The sequence below is a fragment of the Leopardus geoffroyi genome, chromosome A3, assembly GCF_018350155.1.
Source record: "Leopardus geoffroyi isolate Oge1 chromosome A3, O.geoffroyi_Oge1_pat1.0, whole genome shotgun sequence".
Taxonomy (NCBI): Eukaryota; Metazoa; Chordata; class Mammalia; order Carnivora; family Felidae; genus Leopardus; species Leopardus geoffroyi.
Window position 1 is genome coordinate 114,320,973 of NC_059336.1, and position 26,962 is coordinate 114,347,934.

The 26,962-nt window shown below is 38.5% G+C and overlaps 2 protein-coding genes across 5 annotated transcripts in view; one reads left to right on the plus strand and one right to left on the minus strand.

Annotated features, from left to right (window-relative positions):
* The window catches only part of NLRC4 (NLR family CARD domain containing 4), a 37,712-nt gene extending 28,496 nt beyond the window's left edge, over positions 1 to 9,216 (plus strand). For both annotated transcript variants that reach the window (XM_045447224.1, XM_045447223.1), the window contains one exon: positions 8,906 to 9,216. In XM_045447224.1, the coding sequence (XP_045303180.1) occupies positions 8,906 to 9,195 (290 nt within the window). In that variant the 3' untranslated portion in view covers positions 9,196 to 9,216. The remainder of the gene's footprint in view (positions 1 to 8,905) is intronic.
* Positions 9,217 to 10,037: 821 nt separating this feature from the next.
* The window catches only part of SLC30A6 (solute carrier family 30 member 6), a 46,472-nt gene continuing 29,547 nt past the window's right edge, over positions 10,038 to 26,962 (minus strand). For 2 of the 3 annotated variants that reach the window (XM_045447226.1, XM_045447227.1), the window contains 4 exons: positions 22,379 to 22,481; positions 21,455 to 21,502; positions 20,406 to 20,474; positions 11,369 to 13,487 (listed from right to left, as the gene is read on the minus strand). In XM_045447226.1, coding sequence (XP_045303182.1) covers positions 12,984 to 13,487; positions 20,406 to 20,474; positions 21,455 to 21,502; positions 22,379 to 22,481 — 724 coding nt within the window. In that variant the 3' untranslated portion in view covers positions 11,369 to 12,983. Of the gene's footprint in view, positions 13,488 to 20,405; positions 20,475 to 21,454; positions 21,503 to 22,378; positions 22,482 to 26,962 lie in introns of all 3 variants that reach the window. The other variant, XM_045447225.1, reaches the window with a different exon arrangement.

Below are 26,962 nucleotides of genomic sequence, written 5' to 3' on the forward strand. Positions count from 1 at the left end.
CTATGTTCAATAAATGGTACCGTGATCATTTTCCTCGGTGGGCTTCAAGATACTAGGCTTATCTTCCTTTTTAAAAAAAACCTTCCTCAGCCTGCAAAACAAATAAAATTTATCGAAATAAACCCTGCTTGCTTCATGTATAAGACCATTCACAATGGAACCTCAACTTATCTTCCTCTTCACCTTCATCTTCTGCCATGCCTCCCTACTTACATGAGGTTCCATCCTCACGGACTTCTGTTGTTCCCCAAAAGTGCCTTTGTACACGCACTTTCTCCAGAACATCCTTTCCCTTCTCTAACAGTCCCTGTAAGACGTAACTGAAATATCTCCTCCTTGGTCACATACTCTCCCTATGCTCTCTTCTGCCATATGTAACTTGGATGTCTGCGTTAAGCCTCTTGTCCAGAGTCTTTTAAACTGTTTTTGATTATGACCCACAGTTAAAAAATACATTTTATCTTATGATTTAACATACACATACATACACATTAAAAAAGTTTCACAGAAAGTGATTATCTTATGCCATGTGTGACACAAGCTGTTATTTTCTATTCTTTCTGTTCTGTTTCACTTAAAATAGATGCTGATTGCAACCCATTAAATTTATTTCACACTCCTCTAAAGGAGGGGACACCCTGAAGCTTACAAAAAACACTGCCCTAATACATATCCTGCCCAGGATGTCAGCCTAGATCCAGGGCTTCTGTTTCCATGTCACTTTGGCTGTCTCTACTCCCATGTATCTCTGGATCTGTGTCATCTAGCCTTCTGCAGAGGTTCCTTTCCCTCTTTTCCAAGAGACTTGGACAGGGAGAACAGTCACTTGTCATTTTCTATAAGAAGGGCCCAGGATAATTACAGATATAGCAAATATACTGAGCGCTTGTGGGTAATTGTGATAGTTCTTAGCAGCAGATTATGTTAAATGTAATATTGGTGCTTCCATACTCTCAGAGATATTTAACCAATTCTGTCAATTCAGGTTCCAAGTGCCACTCAATCACCTTGCCCTCTCCCATCTCCATCTCTCATAGTCCCCTATGAAGCTGCCATCGTCCCCAGTATTATCAGTCAATTTAGGCATTAACATTTAATGATGGGTATGTGTGACAGATGCAATAGTAAAATGAAGAAAGTGCAATGAGAGAGAGAGTCTCTAACTGAAGAAAGACGATCTAATGAGATGGAGGGAGAAAATGAGATGTGGATGTGAGGTATGAAATTAGATACAGTAGTTGGAATGTACTTTCCTGGAAAAATTCTAAGCCTGGGTTGTCCCTATATTTCAACTTTTTCTGTACACATACTCAGGATATTGGGGAATATCACACAATTTGGCAGATAGGTATGCTACAATTTCATCAAAAACATTTAGAAGTGAATGGCAAGAAAACACCACCAAAACTTGTGGCATGCAGCAAAAGCAGGGCTTGAATAAAATTCTCATAACCTTAACTCTTTATATGAGAGAAGACCAAAATTAGTAAGTTTCTAATTTAAGAAGCCAGAAAAACATCAGAGTAAACCCAAGATCATAAATATAAGTCAATGAAACAGAAAATAAAAATACACTAAGCAAGATTAATAAAGCTTGAAGTTGGTTCTTTAATAAGAGTAACAAAATAAATAAAAGTCAAGCAAGACTGGGACACCCGCTGGCTCAGTCAGTAGAGCAGGAGACTCTTTTTTTTGTTTTCAATGTTTATTTATTTTTGTGTGAGAGAGAGAGAGAGAGAGAGAGAGAGAGAGAGAGAGAGAGAGAATGAGTGGGGGAGGGGCAGAGAGAGAGGGAGACACAGGATCTGAAGCAGGCTCCAGGCTCTGAGCTGTCAGCACAGAGCCCGACGTGGGGCTTGAACCCACGAACCGTGAGATCATGACCTGAGCCGGTCAGACACTTAACCAACTGAGCCACCCAGGTGCCCCAGAGCAGGAGACTATTGACCTCGGGGTTGTGAGGTCAAGCCCCATATAGAGCTTACTTAAAAAAAAAAAAAAGTCAAGCAAGACTGATAAAGAGAAGATTGAGTGACATAAATAATTTCATTAGTCAAAATAGAGACAGGCACATGTAGTAGTAGCTTTATTCATTATCACCAAAAACTGGAAGCAACTGAGATGTCCTTCAATGGTGAATAGATAAACAAACTGTGGTCCAGCCATACAATCGTGTATTATTCAGTGGTAAGAAGATATGAGCAAGAAGCCATGAAAAGCCACAGAAGAAACTTAAATACATAGGGCTAAGTAAGAGAAACGAGTCTGAAGAGGCTACATAACATATGAAACCAACTGCATGACATTTTGGACAAGCACAGCAAAAAGTTCAGTGACTGTGGGTGTTCACCCAAAGAAAATGAAAAGACTGATTTGTAAAGATATATACACCTCTGTGTTTATTGTAGCATTATTTATAATAGCCAAGATATGGAAGACACCTAAAAGTCCACTGAAAGGTGAATAGGTAAAGATGTGGTATGTATAGACAGTGGAATATTACCCAGACATAAAAAAGAATGAAATCTTATCATTCACAACAATATGGATGGACCTAGAGGGTATTAAGCTAACTGAAATAAGTCAGAGAAAGGCAAATACCCTATGATCTAAAATCTAACAAATAAAACAAATAAACAAACAACAACAATAGAAACAGTCATAGATACAGAGAACTGGTGGTTACCAGAGGGAGAAGGGTGGCAGGATGGGTGAAATAGGTGAAGGGGACTTAGAAGTACAAACTTCCAGTTATACAATGCAAATTCTGAATTCAGAATGTTAATAATTTATTTAAAAGAAATATGGAGAAGAAAAGCTTCAAAATTAGAGCATGCTGCCTGTCAAGAATTTGCATTGTATAACTCAAAGTCGTGGGGATGAAAAGTATAACCTAGGGAGCACAGGGAATATAGACAATAGTAACTGACCAATGGGAACCACTTTTATCATGGTGAGCATTGCATAATGTATGTAATTGTCAAATCACTGTGTTGTACACCTGAAACTAACATAATATTATATGTCAGCTATACTTCAAGTTTAAAACAAAGTTCAGGGGTTGCTAGGAGCTCAGATGAAAGGGAAGAAGAACCAGAAAATCACTTAGGGGGCCCCTGGCTGGTTTAGTTGGAAGAACATGTGACTCTTGATCTCAGGGCCATGAGTTCGAGCCCCACGCTGGGTATAGAGATTACTAAAAAAAAAAAAAAAAAAAAAAAAAAAACAAACAAACTTAAAAACAATCACTTAGTAGGTCTGAGAAACCTGATGATGGAATGAGGAATGCAAAACACTCTAACTGTATTACAAAGTGTGAATCAACCTCACTAGGGGATAAAGGACAAAGATGTTGCCATAAATAACTTAGGAAATGAGTGGTCTGTAAAACTAAAGGCAAAATAAACTGCACATAAGCACTGTCCTCTAACTTATAAAGTTATATTCAGTTGGAGTATAGATTATTTTGATACTGCTATATACATTTACACTGGAATAATTAAGTAAACGCATGGCAGATGGTGGGAGCCAGGGTTTTCATTGCTGTGGTAGGAATCTACAGCAAGAGAAGAAGGCTAGTATAATCCATGTGGGTATGGATTAGAATTGGAGACATCAGTACGGACTCATTTCATGTTTACCTTAATATATATGGTTACATCTAGAAAAAATATATATAGCATACTGTGAAATAATAGAAAATAAATATTGGTCTCTGCCCCCAGTTCCTGGTACAATGCCTGAAACCTCTGTAACTTCCTAAGTGATAACACTCTGGGTGGGCTCCTGGATGGCTCCAGGATGGGTCACCAGAAAGACCAAGCCATGATTAGAAGCTTGCAATTTTCATGTCCACCCGTCATCCTCCAAAGAATAGAGAGGGGCTAGAAACCGAGTTAACAATTTATCATGCCTGTAGATAGTGACTTTCTCAGTGATAATTAGCAAAGGGAGAAGAGTAGCTTTACAGATGATAAACTGAACATAAAGTCCCAACAGTACAGGATTAAGGGAGCTTCCAGGTTGGCAAACAAAGCCACACTGGGAGGGTGATGCACCTCAGACTCCATGGGGACAGAAGTTCTTGTGCTCGGGATCCTCCCAGACCTTGCCCTATGTATCTCTTCATCTGGCTGTTCATCTGTATCCTTTGCATATTCTTTAATAAACTGGTAAATATAAGTGTTTCCTGGAGTTCTAGTGTTTCCTGTAGTCGCTCTAGCAAATTAATCAAACATGAGGAGGAGCATATGGGAACCTCCAATTTGTAGCTTAAGCAGACAGAAGCTGTGGATAACCTGGGGACCTACTACTTGTGATTGGCATCTGAAGTGGGATGGAAGCAGTCTTGTGGGACTGAGCCCTTAACCTGTGGGACCTGACACTCCTTCCAGGTAGACAGTGCTAGAATTGAGTTAACTTGTAGGACACCCACCTGGTGTTGCACAGAATTTCCTGGTGGGGGGAAAAGCCTCCACACATTTGACGACCAGAAATGTCTGAAGTGTTCTGTATGCACAGTAAAGGAGACACACAGGAAGGAAACTGGAGGTAGAATGAATTGAGTTTTTGTTACACATATACATACACATATTCTTTGCTCTGTCAGCTGAGAGGGCCTAGAAGCAATGATACCTCAGAAGCCAGAAGCACTCCTTGCACCCAGATCTTGAAATCTAATACCATTCTCTAATAAAAGGAACCAGGGCACTTTGACAAAATGGCTGATTCTAGGACTAGGGCAGGAAATGTATAAGCCTAGAGCATCCTGTAGTGTGAGAAAAGTATGGAAGTGCTCAAAACATAGAAACAAAAAACAACAAAAACCACCCACAGTAACAGGAGGAAGTCAAAGTGACACAGAAACCAACTAAAAGTGCTCATATTAGTTAAAGCTGGAACTGAAACAAAACAAAGTAGAATTGGATGATATCCCAAAGCATAAAATATCCATGAGTCCATAGTGACATAAATAAATTACTGAATAAATAAATAAATGGGAGAGGAGATAAATCTCTCATGCAGAACTGCAAGTAATTATGTAGATAACTTTGCCCACAAGAAAGTGGAGTATAACTCCCACTGCTTAAGTGCAGACTGCACATAGGGACTTCCTCAGTGATAGTATACAATGGGGAGAAGAAGAGTAGCTTTACAGAGGATAAACTGACCACCACCTTACCCAGATGATCAAGGTGAATCTTAGCAGTGACAAATCATGCTGACAGCATGCACCCTGGACATACTATAATAAAAATGGTACTCTATGCTTCTGTGATCTTCCTCCCCAAATGCATAACCCCAATCTAATCATGAGAAAAACATCAGACAACTCCTACAAAATACCAAAAGTCCTCAAAACTGTCAAGGTAATAAAAAACGAGGGTCTGAGAAATTGTCACAAGACAAGAAGTTCTATGAAGAACCTAAGGAAACACGATGATTAAAGGTAATGAGAAATCCTGGATGGGATCTTGGAACAGAAAAAAAGACACTGGTAAAAACTAAAGAAATCTCAATACACTATCGACATAAGTATCAATACTGGCTTATTGATTATAACAGATATGCTAAGATAATACAAAATTTAAAAAATAGGAGAAGCTGAGTGTGGAGTGTATGGGAATTCTGTGTACGGTTTGCAATTTTTCTATAAATCTAAAACTGTTCTAAAAAAGTAAAGTTTGTTTAAAAAATCAAAGGCATTGGGGCACCTGGGTGGCTCAGTTGGTTGAGTGTCTGACTTCACCTCAGGTCATGATCTCATAGTTTGTGAGTTTGTGAGACAGGCTGCTGTCAGCCTGTCAGTGCAGAGCTCACTTCAGATCCTCTGTCCTCCTCTCTCTGCCCCTCCCCTGCTTGTGTTATACACATACACACACACACAAAGGCAAAAAAGGAGTCATAATTATAGATAACTCAGAGATTTAAAAGATATGGAAACCCATCAACTATGACACAAACAAATTTGAAAGCTTAGACAAGGAAGACATGTTTTAGAAAAATATAATTTACCAAACTGTTTCAAGAATCAGGAGAAAATCTAAATAATCCATAGATATAATATAAATGGAAGATATAATTAAACTTTTTTCTATAAAGAGAAAAACTAACCTGAGAGGCATTTTTTGGCTAGTTTCACTATTAGAGAATCCTCAAAGTAGTAACTGTTACAGGAAAGATCAACTGGCGGAAGCTAAAATCAGCGGGCAAAACTTCGAGGAGAAAAAGGTTATTAGTATCTCACCTATGATATTTATCAATTAAAAAGGGGAAAATTACAAATTTACAATAGAAAGCCTGGCACACCCCACTTTAAACAAGAGATAGATTGAAAGACATCCCATGGTCCTGGAGTAGAAGACATTATACTGCCAAGATGGCAATACTCCCCAAATTGATATACAGGTTCAGTGTGATCCCTATCAAAATCTCGGCTGGCTTCTTTCCCAGAAAGTGACAAATTAATCTTAAAATTCATATGAACACTCAAGGAACCCAGAATAGCCAAAACAATCTTGAAAAGTAGAACAAAACTCAAATACATACTATTCCCAATTTTAAAACTTACTACAAAGCTACAGTAATTAAGACTGTGTGGTACTGGAATAAGGATAGATATATCCACTGAATAACCACAGGCAAGAGAATGATTTTGGACCCCTACCTCATACCATACAAAAAAATTAACTCAAAATGCATCAAAGATCTAAAGGTAAGAGCTGAAACTATAAAAAATTCTGAAGGAGGGGCGCCTGGGTGGCGCAGTCGGTTAAGCGTCCGACTTCAGCCAGGTCACGATCTCGCGGTCCGTGAGTTCGAGCCCCGCGTCGGGCTCTGGGCTGATGGCTCAGAGCCTGGAGCCTGCTTCTGATTCTGTGTCTCCCTCTCTCTCTGCCCCTCCCCCGTTCATGCTCTGTCTCTCTCTGTCCCCCAAAAAATAAATAAACGTTGAAAAAAAAAATTAAAAAAAAAAAATTCTGAAGGAAATCTAGGAGTAAATTGTCATGACTTCAGGTTAGGCAAAGTCTTTAGATAGGACATCCAAACACAAGTAAGAAAAAAATAAATAAACTGGACTTCATCAAGATCACAAACTATTGTGCTTTAAAGGGCATCATCTAGAAAGTGAAAAAAGAACCCACAGAATGGCAGAAAAACTTTGCAAATCATTGTTTTCTATAATATTGTGTAAAATATATAAAGAACTCTTACAACTCATTGATAAAAAGACAACTCAATTTTTAAAATGTTTGTTTGTTTGTTTATTTATTTATTTAGAGAGACAGAGCACAAGCAGGGGAGGGGCAAAGAGGGAGAGAGAGAATCCCAAGCAGGCTCTGTGCCATCAGGGCAGAGTCTGATGTGGGGCTTGAATGCACAAACCATGAGATCATGACCTGAGCCAAAATCAAGAGTCAGATGCTTAACTGACTGAGCCACCCAGGCACCCCAAGTAACTCAATTTTTAAAACAGGCAAAAGATCTGAATAGACGTTTCTCCAAAGAAGATACGTAAACCGTCAATGAGCCAGAAAGGATGCTCAAAATCATCAGCCATCATGGAAATGCAAATCAAAGCCATGATGAAATCCTTCTTCCCATCCACTTAGGAAAACATTCTGGCTTTAAATTACTCTGTTAAGTTCCTGTGAGTTGGTAAGATCTGTTCTCCTGCTAGTAGAGAAGGAGAAAAGCTACTCTTTAGGGAAGGAGCCTTATACAGAGACACAACAAGTGGCAACCAGTATTTTGGCTGAGCGCATGCTATGCTGGGAAGCACGTGAAAAAAGGGGAGGAGCCTGAATGGATATGAATATGAAGTTCAAGACAGCAGGGAGAAAGCTGCTTATAAGGAATAAAGAAGGGCTCCTTAGGGGAAGGAGGAAGAGAGGAGAAAGTGACGCCCTACGTATGAGTTAGGCTGGGCACAGGCTTAAGCTGGTATAACTAGAGACCCACCTACACCATGCTTACAGAACACAGAATTTTATTTCCCTCTTCTGTTAATAGTCCCAAAGCGAGAAGTCTAGGCAGGTGGGTGTTGTTTTGTGCAATCTTTCAGACCCAGAAACCTACTTTTTTTGACTCCTCTACTCCTTAGAGTTTGACTTTGACTTCACGGCTATGATGTCCACCTTCTCTTTGTAGGAGTGCCCTATTCTGTAAGGAATGGAAGAAGTTCCTGAAGAGCCTAGGGTGCATTAAAAAAAAAAAAAAAAAAAGGCAATCCCAAAGATCCAAATCTTGAGATACTGAAAGGGTCTCACTTAATCTTACGATTAGGAACATTCCATACCCAAAGAAACAACAGTTATTTGCTTCTCAAGAAGAGGAAATGACTTAAGATTGAAGTCTGACTCTAGTTTTGAAACCAGTGACAAATATTTAATAGCATCTCTCATACCTCATTTTTTTTTTTTTTTAATTTGAGAGAAAGAGAGAGAACACAAGTGTGGGAGAGGGGCAGAGGGAGGGAAAGAGAGAATCTTAAAAGCAGGCTCCATGCTCAGGGTGGAGCCCAATGCAGGGCTTAATCCCATGACCCTGGGATCACAACTTGAGCTGAAGTCAAGAGTCGGATGCTTAACTGACTGAACCACCCAGGTGACCCTCACATTTTAATTTTAAAGCAATTTTCCATTTCCTGGAAGAATCAGGAAAAGTAAAAAAATATGTAATTCATTTATATTGGTTTGCTATATTGCTACTAATTACTATCTATCAGATTCCCTTACACTTTAGGACAAATATAACTTGTAAACATAATGGAACAGATTCATAATCACTGCCCTATCTATAGAGAATTCTAATTTCTTTCTGAAGCAAAGGACTGGTTCAAACAGCCATTTCTCTTAAAAAATTATTTCACTTCTAACATACTTACTTCTATTTTTTCACCCAGGTGCATTCTTTGAAAAGAAACCTCTGAAAAACTTCCAGCAGCTGGATTTGGCAGGAAATTGTGTGAGCAGTGATGGATGGCTTGCCTTCATGAACGTATTTCAGAATCTTAAGCAATTAGTTTTTTTTGACTTCAGTACTACAAGATTTTTACCTGATGCAGCATTAGTCAGAAAACTTGGCCATGTGTTATCTAAGTTAACTTTTTTGCAAGAAGGTAGGCTTGTTGGGTGGCAGTTTGATGATGATGATATTAGTGTTATTAAAGGTGCTTTTAAACTAGTAACTTAAATAAAAGTCACCTTAAGCCCATGAATGCTCTGGGGACCCCATTACTTTCGGCCTGGTGACCTAAAAATCTTCGCTCATCCAGTGCAAGAGTCTGAATGTATATGACAACCCATTATATAGCCTAAAAATTATTCTTCTTGGGGGGCCTAGGTGGCTTAGTCGGTTAAGTGTCTGACTCTTGATTTTGGCTCAGGTCATGATTTCATGGTTCGTGAAATCAAGCCCTGCATTGGCCTCAGTGCTGAATGTGCAGCCTGCTTGGGATTCTCTCCCTCTCTCTCTGCCCCTCCCTGCTACCACTTTCTCTCTCTCTCAAAATAAACATTAAAACAAAAATTATCCTTCTCAACAGTGTCTGCCTAACTTGCTCTTTCCAAACTTTGTCTTCCTCTCCTGGTATCAGGATGATGTGTGACATCATGACCTCTGTAGCTGGTCTCGTCCATGGAAATTTGCTTCCTTAGTTTCATTATTCAAAAAAAAAAAAAAAAAAAAAAAAAGAAAAGAAAAGAAAAAAAAAAGCAACAGGATAAAAGGCGAATGCCAAGAAAATGAGGCAAAGAAGAGGAGCAAGTGGGGGGCAGTTGGACAACATGAGCTATCTTTCTGTGTCTCCTCACAAGTAGGATTACCATGTAGTTGAAGTGATACCGTTTATCCTTGTATTCCCGTTGGTCTTGGGAATAGGTCACAAAAATTGATATACCGTATGCATATTTACTTAGTACAGTGCCTGGCACATACTGGATACTCAACAAGTATTTGCTGAACTAAATTAAATTACCAATAAATTGCTATTGAATAAAAAACAAGCCAAAATTATTTAAGATCAGAGAGAAAACTCTATGTACGTTCTTTATTCAAACAGTGTGATTCAAACAATTTGGGATGTAAAAAGCATTTTCTCATATAAGCAGATTAGACTCCCAAAGAGATCAGCATTCTTTAGTCAAGCAAAAAACTGGCAGTTCACAAGCAGCTTAATCAGAGGCTTGATATTCAGGACCTCCCCATTTGCTTATACATGTAAGTATTTCCAACTGTTATCTTTATAGATTAAGGAAGAAAGAAAAATGTACCCCATTCTTTTGTACCCAAGGAAGCTAAAGGTACCCTGTCCTAAACTTTTCGCCAATACCACCCAAAATAATCCTTCCCCACAAAGAAAAGAAGTCCAAGAAAAATCTGTTTAATCTTAACAGATTTAAGTCCAGTGTGAAATAAACAAAAACCTAAATGGTGTTTAACCTGCAGTTCACCTTCTATACTCATGGCACCTCAAATTAATGGCTTGGGTGTTGGTGTAGGTAACACTTGGCCTGTATGCTGAGGTAGTCACTGGAAGGAAATTTAGAGCTGACAGTTTACAGATTAACTAATCCATTCCCATCCCAACTTTATAGATGATAAAGCAGAGAGAAGTTAAATGACTTGCCCACAGTAACAAAATACTTACATAATGGCAGCATCAGGATCAGAATCCAAATCTCCTGACTTCTAGTCCAGTGTTTTTCCATTACAGTATGGCGTTTTCTGAGACGGGGTTAATTACGCTCCATAGAACTTGCTCTTAATCACAAACAATGGGCCAAATATTCAATTCAAACTTCCTTGTTTAGCTTCAAGTGATTCTGTGGCAAGATTTACCAGCAAGGCTATTGCCCATAGTCCTAGGTTGGCCAAGTTTCTTGTTTTCATATCCAGAATCTGGCCAGAGCTTGGCAAATAAGACTTCTTTATATAATCATGAATGGACCAATGTCACCTATAGCAGTTGGCATCAGTGAATTTCAGGAAGTAGAGCCAATTCCTCCAAAACCCACAGCAAACTTCTTAAACAGTGCAGGTGGGTATCAAAGCACCTTTGGTGGGACAACTACACAGGTGTTGCCTCTGAATGGGTGATGAGGAAACAGGCATTTAACTTCATGCAGAATTGTGTTCTGTACACTTTAAAAATCCCATGAGAATGGAGAAGACATGCGGCGGCGGGGGGGGGGGGGGCGAGGGGCAGCACATACCTCTTAATCATCACTCAGTACATGGCAGTTCTTCAGATTTCATGCGTGACCCACTTAGATGAGGTCAATGGAGGAAAAATCACCCTGTAATAGTAGACCAATAATAGGTATACTAATAGTTGGAGAACATAAGACAAAGGACAAGGAACAGATTGCCTTATTACATTTACAAAATTTCATTTTTCCCAGAAGTCAAGGTAGTGTGGGCTCTATTTCTTCAGCAGGTCAAATGCCTGAACAGGGTTGCGGATGTTAAAGACAATGACAAACTCCTCACCAAGCAAAAGTTGGGACATGGCCACTTATTACAGGATGACTATAACTCTGCTTGACAAAGATGGCTTCTTGGATGTTATTCCACTGTGAAATCAGATTTGGAAGTGCTGCTCATATTTAAAAGAAGATGAGCTGATTGAAGCAACTTGCAAATTCTACAAAAACAAAAATCTTCTCTACATAGCTGGCTGATGGCTGGAAAAATCATAAATCTCCAGGAGTACTAGATTCCAGAAAAGCTGAATCCACTCTCAAAATACCTTTTTAAAACTCTAATTACAAAACTCATGATTAAATTTAAAAAATTACCTCAGGTAATTTGTGACTGCTGCTTGTGATACTTTTTATAAGTAATACTGACCATGTTGGCAAGTCCTTAACATCCGCATTTGGAAAATAATCAAAAAACAAGATAATCCACATGATTCTCACATTTCATCACAGTTAACAATTTATGATCTTGACAAAGCAAAACAAAATAAGTTGGAAATTGCCTGTTACAGATATAACAATACTGTACTCTATAACGTAGGATCTATTATGTTTTGGTAAAATTATATAATGTTAACTCAAATTGTTTATGCAACTTTGAAAAGATATCAAATCCCACATTATGCATGGAATTCTATATATTTTGGTAATATATCTGATATATTTTGTTAATAAAGTGAGAGAGTAAAGTAAACCAATGGAAAGGTGACAAAAAAGATAAATTCCATCATTATGTCAGTACTTTGGGGGTTTGTTTTGTTTCATTATATCAATTTGATTATATGTTATATAGAAAACTGGATTCCTTCACTGCACATTACCAAAGGATTTGGTATTCATTTAACCAAAATAAAACACTTTGAGAACCACAGACTATTTATAAGTGTACTGAAATATTTTAATGAAAAAACTAAAAAATTTTTGATAATTAAAAATTTCAAATTATGCTAGACAGAATATGCTTTAAAATTTTTGATAAAAACTTTTTCTTTCTTTTGCAAGACATAAATCAAGAGGACCTCAAAAAAAATGTAGCAATTAAGTTTGGAAAACTATAAAAGAGACTTTTACTTTCAGAATGGATGTTTTTTTCCATTCTTAAAATGTATGTCATTATTCAAGAAGCATGTTTATAAATTTCATTGAAGAAAATATTATACTTTTAATAATGTGACAGATTTGCTCCACATCAAGTGATTCTCTTATAATGTCTATCACACTGCAATCAACTACAAAAGCAAATAACAAAATTTAAATTCAGAGAAACACGCTTTCTAAAGGAAGCCTAAATTTCAAATCCTATAACATTTAGAAGGTTCTCACACAGCCCCAAATACGTTTACAAAAAGGTACTTTCATCAGTTTCATGTAATGTGAACAAACCTACTATTCTCTATCATTTAGAGTAAACGATTGAACAGTCGGTGCACAGCTGGATTAGTAAATAAAATGGAATCAAGGAGTCAATGTTCTCATAAAAATAAGTTAGATTGCAGTACATCATGGTCTTGGTTGTCCAGTTCTATTGTTAGCTCCGTATCTACTTGGCATATTTGTAAAACCGGTCCTGAATCCTTGGGTTACTCCAATTCCTGGAACTCCAAGTCCTTGATTAAGCAAGCTACTACTGTAAGGTGTGTGTCCATGATTAAGACCCAAACCAGAAGGTCTTGTTTGGGTGTTGAGCAGAATGACTGGGCTCACGTTTTTTCCAGGGGTGTTAAATGAAAATTCTGGAGGTGGACTACTAGGTTTAGCTGGAGTCGACGTAACAGGGTTTGAATCATCAGTACCCTTTAAAGGAGGCATTGGAATTATGTGATGATCTGAAAAGTTTAGGACATTGGCTGCAACAGGCCCAGACAGTAAGGCAGGTCTAATCCAATCATCCTTGAAAATTTGAACGGTCAAAGTAGACACTAGAGTGTACAGCCTGTTGGTCACATGAGCAAGAACCATTTGTTCATTTGCATCCCGTCGAATTCTTACATGCACTGATCCGGCCTAAAAGGGGAAAATTCATAAGAAAGAGATAGTTAAAATTATACCATTGAAAATTCCCCTAGAAATAAATATTTTATTTATGATTTGGCTGTAACTGTACTTGGTGTTTTCTTTTAAACAAGAGAAAGTATCATGTCTTGATATTCCTTGAAGACTACTCAGCAGTGACTGTCAATGTGGAGAGTTGATAAAATTATGTGACTAAATAAAATGTGTCTTTTTAAAATATATGAAAAAAATATATATGTGGGAGGAAGACAGGCATGTTATAGCCTAATGCAGAATATAACGTATATAGAAAATGCAATGGAAGAGCAGAAAAGAGAGCTGCTAATTCAAATTAAGGAAGACTTGTAAAGAAGATGGCATTTGATCGAGGGTTGATGGTGAAATGTAATTTCCAAAAGTGGAGACAGATATTCTAAGCTGAGAGAACAGCAATTAAAATGCATGGCATGTTCGGACAGAATAAGCAATATTACTAATATATAAAGAAGTACAAATATTTCAGGGGGCAGAAAAATAATGAAAGAGAGAAAAGAAAAGAAAGAAGGATGGAAAAAAGAAAGAAAAACAGGTAGTAAGGTTAAAAGAAAGGCTAGCAGAGAACTCTAAAAATCATGATATGGAGTTTAATAGTAGCAATCAATCAGAAATAAAGTTCAGAAAAAGTGAAGGTATGAATGATTGGTAATTAGGTAAAAAATGACTACAACACTCTAGGTTAGAAATGAAGAGGGCAGGACAGGACAAATATAATGGGATCAGAAAGGGACAGATGGATTCATGAGTTTCCATCTGGGTTAGATGTGGGGGGACTTGATACCCAATTGGATGTAGTGGATGAGGGAGATGGACTGACTCATCAAAGATGATCTCAAGGTTTCTAGCCTGGGTTACTATGAGGATAGAGAACCCCAGGCTTTACAATGATGGCTAGAAGTCTGTTTACTGAAAAGATATTTATCATACGTTATGTTTTTAAATGATTCTATTTTGTTTAAAACATACACAGAGAGAAAAATAGCCAAGAGTGACAACACTTATCTCTAGATAGTAGAATTATTAAAGGTTTTTTGTTCGCTTCTCTTTGACTTAGTTACAATTTTTCTAAGAATCAGGTACCATTTGCATAATGAAACTTAAGTAAAAATAAATAGTAAGTAAAATGAAACAAAATGTCCAGCAGACTCAATGCTGATTTCTAGATAAACTCAGATTTTCTTTTTTTTTTTTTTTTTTTAATAATTTTTTTTAATTTTTTTCAACGTTTATTTATTTTTGGGACAGAGAGAGACAGAGTATGAACGGGGGAGGGGCAGAGAGAGAGAGGGAGACACAGAATCGGAAACAGGCTCCAGGCTCTGAGCCATCAGCCCAGAGCCCGACGCGGGGCTCGAACTCACGGACCGCAAGATCGTGACCTGGCTGAAGTCGGACGCTTAACCGACTGCGCCACCCAGGCGCCCCAAACTCAGATTTTCAAGATAAAAAACTATAACGAAGAATAAGTTTCATATAAATTAGTCAAATACAAGTAGTTGTTTTATTTACAATGTGTCTGAATCTATGACTTTAACAGTAGTGACTGTCAATCATAAGATGGAGAAAATATCTATAATGCTTGAATTTGACTTCTAGTTTATTATGAAAGACAAGGCATGTTTAGAAATGCAGTCACCTTTGATTTCTTCCTTTTCTTGGCCACTACCATCTCACAGTTATCACTAGACAAAACTATAAAAGACACCGTAACCTCTTCCAGTCTGCTACGGAAATTAAAGCAATTAAAATAAATGAAAACCATTTCTGAGCAGGAGCTTGAACAGAGTCTGCTGTGACTATGGTGTTTGCATTAATTTATGGCTTTTGGGACAACTACTCTTGGAGCTCAAAAGCTTGTTTTATTTTTCCTTAGTCTTAATTAGGTACTACCTGGGGGTAGTGGTTAGATGGCCATGTTCTGAACAGCTGGGTGACTTAATTCTTTGTGTGGATATGCCACCCAGCTAAATAAACACTTACCTTCTATGTTATTAAGATCGGTAAAATTAAAAGAATGATTAAAAACAAACTGTGTTCCTGAAGGAATTACATTCCTAAAGGAATGTAAATTGGTATAGCCACTTTTGGAAAGTAATTGGCTGCATCAAAAGCCATGAAAATGTGGATATCCTTTTTTAAAAAAAATTTTTATTTTTAACTAATCTCTACACCCAATGTGGGGCTCGAACTCACAACCCCAAGTTCAAGAGTCACATGCAATACTGACTGAGCCAGCTAGGCACCCCAGTGTGAATATCCTTTGACTCACAAAAACCACTTCTAAAAATTAAGCTTAAGGAATAATCACAAGTATGTGCAAAGATGATTCCACAAAAATGTTCATCCTAGCTCTGTTTATAAGGGAAAAATGGAATGCCATTAAGGGAGTGATTAAGTAAATGATGGCATATTCAAATAATGTAAAACTGCAGCCATTAAAAATTATGTTGGGATTCTTCAAAGACAGCAGTAATGGTGGCACTTTTTGGAAATTCCCCCAAATATGCCCAGAAAAACCGAAATTAAGACATCAACCCCAAAAACCTATGGACAGCATCTATTAAGAAACTAGATAACATGGTTTTCCCAAGAAATCCTAATCACCCTAATCCTAAGGTGTGAGACCTGCAAGGTTATCAGCACCTATGAAGGAGGAAGCAACAGGATATCTGATGAACCTAAAAACCTCAAAGCAGCTACCCTGTACTCAATGGAAATCTAGGGCAGCAAATTTGAGAAAGGCAGCTGGGAAACTGGGAGGGGATTTGCACATTTTAATAGTGGGTGAGTACAATGAGATGGCCGTAAGATCTGAAGAGCTGGAGCAGCCTAAGCCCTGTGAGCTCTCCAAAGTAAGCAAGCAAGCTCCCTGCCAGTAGAAAGCCCCACATTAAGAAGAAACAACTGGGAACAGAATCCAAATTGAGCAACACAGCAGAAACAAGAGATAACAAAGAGCAGATACAAATGGCAGGAAAAGACCCAGGAGAAAGAAAAAACTTTCACTTCACACACTCAATCAGAAGAGGGAGCTTTAGAACCATAAATTCAGGGGCGCCTGGGTGGCGCAGTCGGTTGAGCGTCCGACTTCAGCCAGGTCACGATCTCGCGATCCGTGAGTTCGAGCCCCGCGTCGGGCTCTGGGCTGATGACTCAGAGCCTGGAGCCTGTTTCCGATTCTGTGTCTCCCTCTCTCTCTGCCCCTCCCCTGTTCATGCTCTGTCTCTCTCTGTCCCAAAAATAAATAAATGTTGAAAAAAAAAAAAAAAAATTAAAAAAAAAAAAAAAAAAGAACCATAAATTCAAACACACTACCCTAACCACTCCTTATTTTAAAATTCAGGAAAACAATTTTGCATAAAAAGGAGAAACAGAAAAGGACTGATTCCAAATCGCACACAAAGCTATTGTAAGAAAAAAATAGATTACAAAGGATTGCCCAAAAGAGTCACCTATAAAACACATGAGAACTATGACCTACTTTTTCAAAAGAAGCTGAAAGACATGAAACACATAAAACAGTATCAATCAGCATTCAAAAACCTCAAAAATGAGGGGCCCTAGGTGGCTCAGTTGGTTAAACGTCCAACTTCAGCTCAGGTCATGATCTCACAGCTCCTGAGTTCAAGCCCCACGTTGAGCTCTGTGCTGACAGCTCAGAGCCTGAAGCCTGCTTCGGGTTCTGTGTCTTCTCTCTCTGCCCCTCCCCTGCTCGCACTATCTCTCTCTCTCTCTCTCTCTCTCTCAAAACTAAACGTTAAAAAAAAAATACATCAAAAATGAGACAACAACAAGAAAAACAATCACTTGAGAAATGAAGAATAGACTAGGGGCGCCTGGGTGGGTCAGTCCATTGAGCATCCTGCTCTTGATTTTGGCAAAGGTCATGATCTCATGGTTTGTGAGTTCGAGCCCCACATGGGGCTCTGCACTGACTGTGTGGAGCCTGCTTGGGATTCTCTCTCCCTGTCTCTCTCTGCCCCTCGCTCACTTGCTCTCTCTCAAAATAAATAAACTTAAAAAAAAAAAGGAAAAAGAAATGAAGACTAGACTAGAACGAATACAAAAGGAAATAAATATACAGGTCTACTGTGAGAGAATAAAAGGCGATGAGAAGGCTAGTTTTAAAAATCAAAGGAACTGAAGATATAATAAGGAACTGAAAGAAAATAAATATAAAAGACCCAATGTGCTTACAACAGTAGATCCCAAAGAAGATACTAAAAGCAAGAGAACAAAATAAATATTAATAATTACAATTAAAGAAAGCTTTCCTGAAAGATAAAACAAGTTTTTTGCAGTAACATTACTGCAAGGCTATAATGCAAACCTGGAGTAACTGACCCAAAATGACCAACACCAAGACATAGTCTAGTGAACTTACTGGACTTAAAAAAAAAAAAAAAAAAGTCTTAGAGTATCTAGGCAAAGATCAAGTCACACTCAAGAGAAAAAAAATTAGGGCCCCTGGATGGCTCAGTCGGTTAAGCATCCGACTTCGGCTTGGGTCATGATCTTGCAGTCTGTGAGTTCAAGCTCCACGTTAGGCTCTCTACTGACAGCTCAGAGCCTGGAGCCTGCTTCAGATTCTGTGTCTCCTTCTCTCTCTGACCCTTCCCTGCTTGCACTCTGTCTCTCTCTCTCCCTCTCAGAAACAAATAAGCATTCAAAAATTTTAAAAAAGAGAGAAAAAAATATTTGACCAAAAAAGTAATTATTTGGTGACATAGAAAACTGTAAATGATATATTAAGTGAAAAGAGCAAAATATAAAATGCATGGTTTCATTTTTTTTTAATGTTAATTTATTTTTGAGAGAGAGAGAGATAGAGCATGAGCAGGGGAGGGGCAGAGAGAGAGACACAGAATCCAAAGCAGGCTCCAGGCTCCGAGCTGTCAGCACAGAGCCCAACGCAGGGCTGGAACCCACAAACTGGGGGATCATGAACTGAGCTGAAGTTGGCGCTCAACCGATTGAGCCACCCAGAGGCCCCATATAGTTTCGTTTTCTAAGGAGAGAAAATAGGTAAGTATAAATAAGAAAACATCCTGGCAGGCATCTCTATATGATGGGATTATGGTGATTAAATTTTTTTCCAGAGTACTTTTCTGTATTTTCCTCATCATTCCTGACACAGGAATGGAACCATGCCATAACTGTCTCTCTGGTAATAGGTCCAGACTGGATTCGCAAAAATTAATAAAAGGAAAACCTTATTAAAATGGGAGATGGGGGGCGCCTGGGTGGCGCAGTCGGTTGGGCGTCCGACTTCAGCCAGGTCACGATCTCGCAGTCCGTGAGTTCGAGCCCCGCGTCGGGCTCTGGGCTGATGGCTCAGAGCCTGGAGCCTGTTTCCGATTCTGTGTCTCCCTCTCTCTCTGCCCCTCCCCCGTTCATGCTCTGTCTCTCTCTGTCCCAAAAATAAATAAACGTTGGAAAAAAAAAAAAAAATTTAAAATGGGAGATGGGACCCCAAAAGGGAGGGTCTCTCAACCCCTACTACCCCGAGTCAATTGTAGACTCAACAGGAAGAGAGGTAAAGTCCATTCTACTTTAGCTACTTCTTTATAACATCAACAGGAGGAAAGAGGTTTTCTTCCTCCTTCTCTGACAAAAGCCCAGCCAATGAGAGACTAATACAACTCAGGCAGTGAAAGCCACTACACTTGAACTCCTGGTTTACTTCACTGGATTTTTCATCTGTAACAGTCCTTTCAACTTCCCCCTTTCCTCTATAGCAGACTGTTCCTCTGCTTTGTTCTTCAGACTTGCCTATTGTTTTGTTGTAGCTTGCTTATCGCGAATTGCAATTCTCTGCTATTCCAAAATAAACTCATTTTTGCTAGTAAAATAACTGGTCTTATTTTTAAGGTTAATATCAAAAACATGGGAGGGAGCCTGGGTGGCTCAGTTGATTAAGCGTCTTGACTTTGGCTCAGGTCATGATCTCATGGTTTGTGAGTGCATGTCCCACATGGGGGTCTGTGCTGACACCTCAGAGCCTGGAGCCTGCTTTGGATTTCTGTGTCTCCCTCTCTGTGCCCCCACCTCCACGCATGCATGCTCTCCCTGTCTCTCAAAAATAAACATAAAAAAAAAAAAAAAAAAAACCTTTAAAAAAAAAGACCATTAACAGTAGTTTGAAAGGAAAAATAAAAGAAAAATATCCCTCAACTAATATCAATTAGTTACTGAATCCATCTACATTTTAGATTCTATTAAACAGAAATGGTAATCAAAGGCTCTATAAAAATTTAAAGAAGTTGGGGCTCTTGGGTGGCTTAGTTGGTTAAGCATCTGACTTCAGCTCAGGTCATGATCTCGCAGTTTGGGAGTTCAGGCCCCATATCGGGCTCTGTGCTGACAGCTTGGATTCTGGAGCCTGCTTCAGATTCTGTGTCTCCCTCTCTGCTCCTCCCCCTCTCATGCTCTGTCTGTCTCTCTCTCTCTCTCAAAAAATAAACATTAAAACATTTTTTTTAATTTGAAGAAGTACTTTCTTTAGTTTTAAAAATTATAGGGGCGCCTGGGTGGCGCAGTCGGTTAAGCGTCCGACTTCAGCCAGGTCGCGATCTCGCGGTCCGTGAGTTCGAGCCCCGCGTCGGGCTCTGGGCTGATGGCTCAGAGCCTGGAGCCTGTTTCCGATTCTGTGTCTCCCTCTCTCTCTGCCCCTCCCCCGTTCATGCTCTGTCTCTCTCTGTCCCAAAAAAAAAAAAATAAAATAAACGTTGAAAAAAAAATTAAGAAAAAAAAAATAAAAATTATAAACTATGTTTCACTTATTTATTTAATTTTTTATTGTTTAATTTACATCCAAGTTAGTTAATATAAACTATGTTTTAAATTACAACTATATTAATATGGAAAACATACCAGTGAGCCAAAACCTAGGGTCCAAAAATGCTCATTTCGAACTTCTAAAACTCCATCCAAGGTAGATACCTAATCAAAAACAAAGAAACTGGGCTGTTTACATTTGACATATCCAACACAGTTCAGTCACAATATGGACTTGACCTAAGCCTAGAAATGACCTGGCCAAATCCTGCATGAAGACACTCATTAGCCAAGAGAAGTCCTAGACCACTCAAGGTATCATTTTACTTGTTCAGTAGTGAGCCAAGGCCTTGTGTTCCGTTTCTTGTCTGGCCCAATCCTTTTAGAATCAGGTGTTTACCACCTACCCTCACCACCACCTTGTTCGACAGCAGATGGTTCTTTTCATTTTGTGAGTATGTCACATATTTATATCCAGCACTGGTGGTATTAGATTTTTTCCCCCTTTTGGCGACTCTTCTCTATCATTTCTTTCTTTTAGCAAATTTCTGCACAACACAGGATGTTATGTGAATGTGGACCAAGAAGAAATTCCAAGACCAGATATATAGTGTATGTCCCATTGGTATAACACAGGCTGAGACAAACAGCCAGCTATATTGATAAATAGTGGCCTTTGTGATACCAACAATCAATAGTTTGAAATATTCTCAAAATCCAAATAATTACATTATCTTATTCCTTCAATTAGTAAGCAGGTGGGTATTTATACAATACAAAATCTAAACTCACAAATCAATGTTAAGTGATGAAGCAATCAACATGTAAAAGTAGTTTTTGACTTCTATCAAAATCCTACATTTGAATATAGATGCATAAAAACCATAGCATTAACACAGCTAGTAGTGTGGTCTCTAGACCATTACCTTCCCTTCCACATTTACTTCAAGTTTCCAGACTGAGCAAATCCTCAAATTTTTATACTTTTGTCACTATTTTATATCTACTACTGTGTTATTTAGTATAAAGAACACAAACTCCCCTAAAATAAAATAGAGATAGGGCTGAGTAAAGTATCATTTATACCCATTCTTTCCATTCTCTAATTATAATTTAAAAGGATTTTATTTTCTATTCTACCTTACCTCTCTGATAAGTTTGTCCAACTGACCAATAACATGGGGTGGCGTTGTCTGGAGAAAAAAATAAAATAAAATATGAATAACTTAGGAGATAAAAGAATTTTTGCACAGTGGTCCTGAAAATAAAAAGTTGGATTTTATACCAGCCTTTGCTTTGTTTGACAGCCTATCATGATTTAGGGAAGAGAGGTTTCAGTTGGCTCCACTAGTGTGACAACATCAACCATCAGCCCATGCTTATTTTTTTATCTCTACACCCAAACAACTCTTGAAGAATCAGCCAACCAAGTAAAAATCTTTTGTATGGCACAGCATGACACAACTATTATCTTATTGTTACTACAGTTTCTGGAGATAAAACTACTGCCCCTAAGTTTTAGAAAGGGCATGAGGCTAAGACACAAGGAAAGCAGTGCTTACATACACATCCATCCCTGGGAAACTACCTCTGCATTCAGGGCCTTGTCTACAGGTGTTTCTATTGTTTAAATAAGGAGTAATTTGTCATTTTTTATTTTAAGTTTGAAATTTAGAAGTCTCACTGATTCAATGACAGGAAATAAGAAAACAATCACAACCAAACTATATAATAGCCAAAGCATATTTATTGCGGGAAAATAAATAGGTAAAAAATATTTCTAAGTAACACTGTTTTTACTTGAAACATTATGAAGGGCAAAATATTTTTACCTTCTGATTTTGTCTTATATTATAAATACAGGAAGATCTGTACATATTTTATGGGCCAAGAGAATTTCCTCTGCTTCTTACTGTATAGATTTCAGATATCACTGTTTGAGTTCATTTCTAACAGGGCCTTCTAATAGCTAAAAATTTTATAATCTGGTAGAAGAGAACATATAATTTTATTCTCTGGTAGAAAAAACTGGCTAATATTAAGCATGTGCACTGAAAAAGGACCCTTACCTGCAGTAATACTTTGCCACTGTACACGCTCATGGGATACATAGTGCCAAATGTCATCAGAGCAATGGCTATGGCAGAAGCAGTGTCCACAGCAAAATAATTACTAAAAGGAAAAAACAACTCTAAATCTCAAATATATGCGTCACTGGGCTTCTTACAATTCAATCTTCCAAAACATTGTCTAATGCAACAGGACTTTGATCACAAGTGGCCACCACTGGCAAAGAGAGTGTCTCAAAATAAATAAATAAATAAGTTTTCAGAATCCTTTCTTGCCAAGTTTGGTGGAAAATAATAATTATGTTAAGCAGCATGAAGAGATGGTGAAGAAAAAAAATGTGACCATTTCCTCATTATGTATTTTCAATCTACTTGTCAACGAGAAAGGTTTCATATGTATTCATTTGTTGTGACAAACAAAAACCTTCAACTTACAATTTCTGATACAGAGAAGGCTAATGTATCTCATCCAACAATTTTCCTATAAATAATAATTTTCCAATTATTACCAAAAATTTTTGAAATTCCTCAGGAATTACACAAGGTGAGATTCTATGGGAATTTGTTAGAGGAACATTGTCACTGAAGTGCAACACTCATCAGTAGTTCAGACTGTTCTGTTAATAAGACAGACCAAAATGCCAATGTCAATGCCAATGATTACAAGCTGATCATGTTTTGTTTTTGTTTTATTTGTGTTGTTTTTTACTTTTTCCCACATGCTGGCAATAGAAACATGAGGTAAGACCTAGCCCCTACCTTTGAAATAGCAGGAGATAACCATGTAAAGAAAATAAAGCAATCTGGGAGTAAAGGAGAAGTCCTATAGGGTATCAGGGATGCACAAAGGAGTGAGTGACAAGCCTCCCGAGGTAGGGATAATCCAGAAAGGATTATAAAATAGAAAAAGAGACATATGAGCTGACCCTTCAAAGACGAGTGAAATGATGGGAGGAAGGTATCACAGACAGTGAAAGCAGCATGTGCAAGGGTGTGAAAGTCCTGACACAGCATCAGAAGTAGGAACAGGCAAATATAGACAGACGGATGGCCAGTGAGGTCAGTAGGGGCCTTACCATGCTAACAGCTTTTATTTATTTTTTATTTTATTTTATTTCTTTTTTAGTTTTACTTTTTATTTTTTAAATTTACATCCAAATTAGTTAGCATATGGCATAAAAACAGACACACAGACCAACAGAATAGAATAGAAACCCCAGAATTAGACCCACAAAAGTATGGCCAACTAATCTTTGACAAAGCAGGAAAGAATATCCAATGGAACAAAGACAGTCTCTTTAACAGATGGTGCTGGGAGAGCTGGACAGCAACATGCAGAAGAATGAAACTAGACCACTTTCTTATACCATTCACAAAGAAAACCTCAAAATGGATAAAGGACCTGAATGTGAAACAGGAAACCATCAAAACCCTAGAGGAGAAAGCAGGAAAAAACCTCTCTGACCTCAGCCACAGCAATTTCTTACTTGACACATCCCCAAAGGCAGGGGGATTAAAAGCAAAAATGAACTATTGGGACCTCATCAAGATAAAAACCTTCTGCACTGCAAAGGAAACAATCAACAAAACTAAAAGGCAACCAACGGAATGAGAAAAGATATTTGCAAATGACATATTGGACAAAGGGCTAGTATCCAAAATCTATAAAGAACTCACCAAATTCCACACCCAAAAAACAAATAATCCAGTGAAGAAATGGGCAGAAAACATGAATAGACACTTCTCTAAAGAAGACATCTGGATGGTCAACAAGCACATGAAAAGATGCTCAACGTCACTCCTCATGAGGGAAATGCAAATCAAAACCACACTCAGATACCACCTAATGCCAGTCAGAGTAGTTAAAATGAACAAATCAGAAGACTATAGATGCTGGTGAGGATGTGGAGAAACAGGAACCCTCTTGCACTGGTGGTGGAAATGCAAATTGGTGCAGCTGCTCTGGAAAACAGTGTGGAGGTTCCTCAAAAAATTAAAAATAGACCTACCCTATGACCCAGCAATAGCACTGTTAGGAATATACCCAAGGGATACACGAGTGCTGATGCACAGGGGCACTTGTACCTCAATGGTTACAGCAGCACTTTCAACAAAAGCCAAATTATGAAGAGCCTAAATGGCCATCAACTGATGAATGGATAAAGAAATTGTGGTTTATATACACAATGGAATACTACGTGGCAATGAGACAGAATGAAATATGGCCTTCTGTAGCAATGAGGATGGAACTGCATTGTTATTCTAAGTGAAATAAGTCATACAGAGAAAGACAGATACCATATGGTTTCACTCTTATGTGGATCCTGAGAAACTTAACAGAAGACCATGGGGGAGGGGAAGGAAAAAAAAAAAGGTTAGAGACAGAGGGAGCCAAAACACAAGAGACTCTTTTTTTTTTTTTTTTAAATTTTTTTTTTTCAACGTTTATTTATTTTTGGGACAGAGAGAGACACAGCATGAACGGGGGAGGGGCAGAGAGAGAGAGAGACACAGAATTGGAAGCAGGCTCCAGGCTCCGAGCCATCAGCCCAGAGCCCGACGCGGGGCTCAAACTCACGGACCGCGAGATCGTGACCTGGCTGAAGTCGGACGCTTAACCGACTGCACCACCCAGGTGCCCCACAAGAGACTCTTAAAAAGGGTTGATGGGGAGTGGGAGGGAGGGGAAGGTGGGTGATGGGTATTGAGGAGGGCACCTGTTGGGATGAGCACTGGGTGTTGTATGGAAACCAATTTGACAATAAATTTCATATTAAAAAAAATTAGCATATAATGCAACAATGATTTCAGGAGTAGATTCCTTAGTGCCCCTTACCCATTTAGCTCATCCCCCCTCCCACAACCACTCCAGTAACCTTCAGTTTGTTCTCCATATTTATGACTCTCTTCTGTTTTGTCCCCCTCCCTGTTTTTATATGATTTTTGTTTCCCTTCCCTTATATTCATCTGATTTGTCTCTTAAAGTCCTCTTATGAGTGAAGTCATATGATTTTTGTCTTTCTCTAATTTCACTTAGCATAATACCCTCCAGTTCCATCCACGTAGTTGCAAATGACAAGATTTCATTTTTTTGATTGCCGAGGAATACTCCGTTGTATATATACACCACATCCTCTTTATCCATTCATCCATCGATGGACATTTGGGTTCTTTCCATACTTTGGCTATTGTTGATAGTGCTGCTGTAAACATTGGGGTGCATGCGTCCCTTCGAAACAGCACACCTGTATCCCTTGGATAAATGCTCAGTAGTGCAACTGGTGGGTCATAGGGTAGTTCTATTTTTTGTTTTTTGAGGAACCTCCATACTGTTTTCCAGAGTGGCTGCACCAGCTTGCATTCCCAAGCTTTTATTTTTTTAACAGGCAAAGAGGAAGATTTTGAAACAGGAAAATATTATGGCCAGAGGTGCAATTTTGAATGATGACGTCAGTAGCAAAATGGAAAATAACTAGAGATGTATGACAATGACAGAAGACCAGAAGACTATTGTAATTAGACCAAGGAAATAATAAGGCCTCAATTTGGGAAGCAGCAATGAAAACGGGAAAGAGAGGACAAATAAATATTAAAAAAGAAGGTCCAATCAGACTGGCTGATAAGAATATTATTTTCAATAGCCAAGACATGGAAACAAGCAAAGTATCCACCAACAGATGAAGGGATAAAAAATGTAAGATACACACACCTATAAACACACACAGACACACACACTGGCTTGAGAATTATTCAGCCAAAAAAGGGAGGGAATCATGCCATTTACAACAACATGGTAGAGAGAGACAAATACTGTTATGATCTCCCTTACAGGTGCAATCTAAAGATCCAAACTCCTGCGAAACGCAGAAGAGTTTGGTGGCTGTCAAACGCAGGGGGTTAAGGGTGGGGGAGAAATGGGTGAAGGTGGTCAAAAGGTATTGAGTTGCAGTTATGAGACACAGAATTTCTGGGGATGTACTGTACAGCATGATGACTACAACTTTAAAATACAAAAAAACAAATTCAAGACCAGGTGACCACTTAGAACAGGCTTTGGGAGAGGTGAGAGGGGAGAAGTATGATATTTTAGAGTGCACTGGAGTTAAACATTAAAAAAAAGGGGGGAGGGGAGCGCCTGGGTGGCTCAGTCGGTTGGGCGTCGGACTTCGGCTCAGGTCATGATCTCACGGTCCGTGAGTTCGAGCCCTGCATTGGGCTCTGTGCTGACAGCTCAGAGCCTGGAACCTGCTTCAGATTCTGTGTCTCCTTCTCTCTCTGCCCCTTTCCCACTCAAGCTTTTGTATCTGTCTCTCTCAAAAATAAATAAACATTAAAAAAAATTTTTAAAAAAGAGTGCACTGGAGTTCGTCAAAAAATTAAACGCTGAATTATCCTATAATCCAGCAATTCTACTTCTGGGTATATGCCCACAAGAATGGAAAGCAGGGACTCAAACAGGTATTTGTATACCCATGTTCATAGAGCACTATTCACAATAGCCAAAAGGTGGGAACAATCCAAATATCTATCAGTGGATAATTCAACAAACAAAATGTGTTCTGTATGTACAATGGAATATTATTC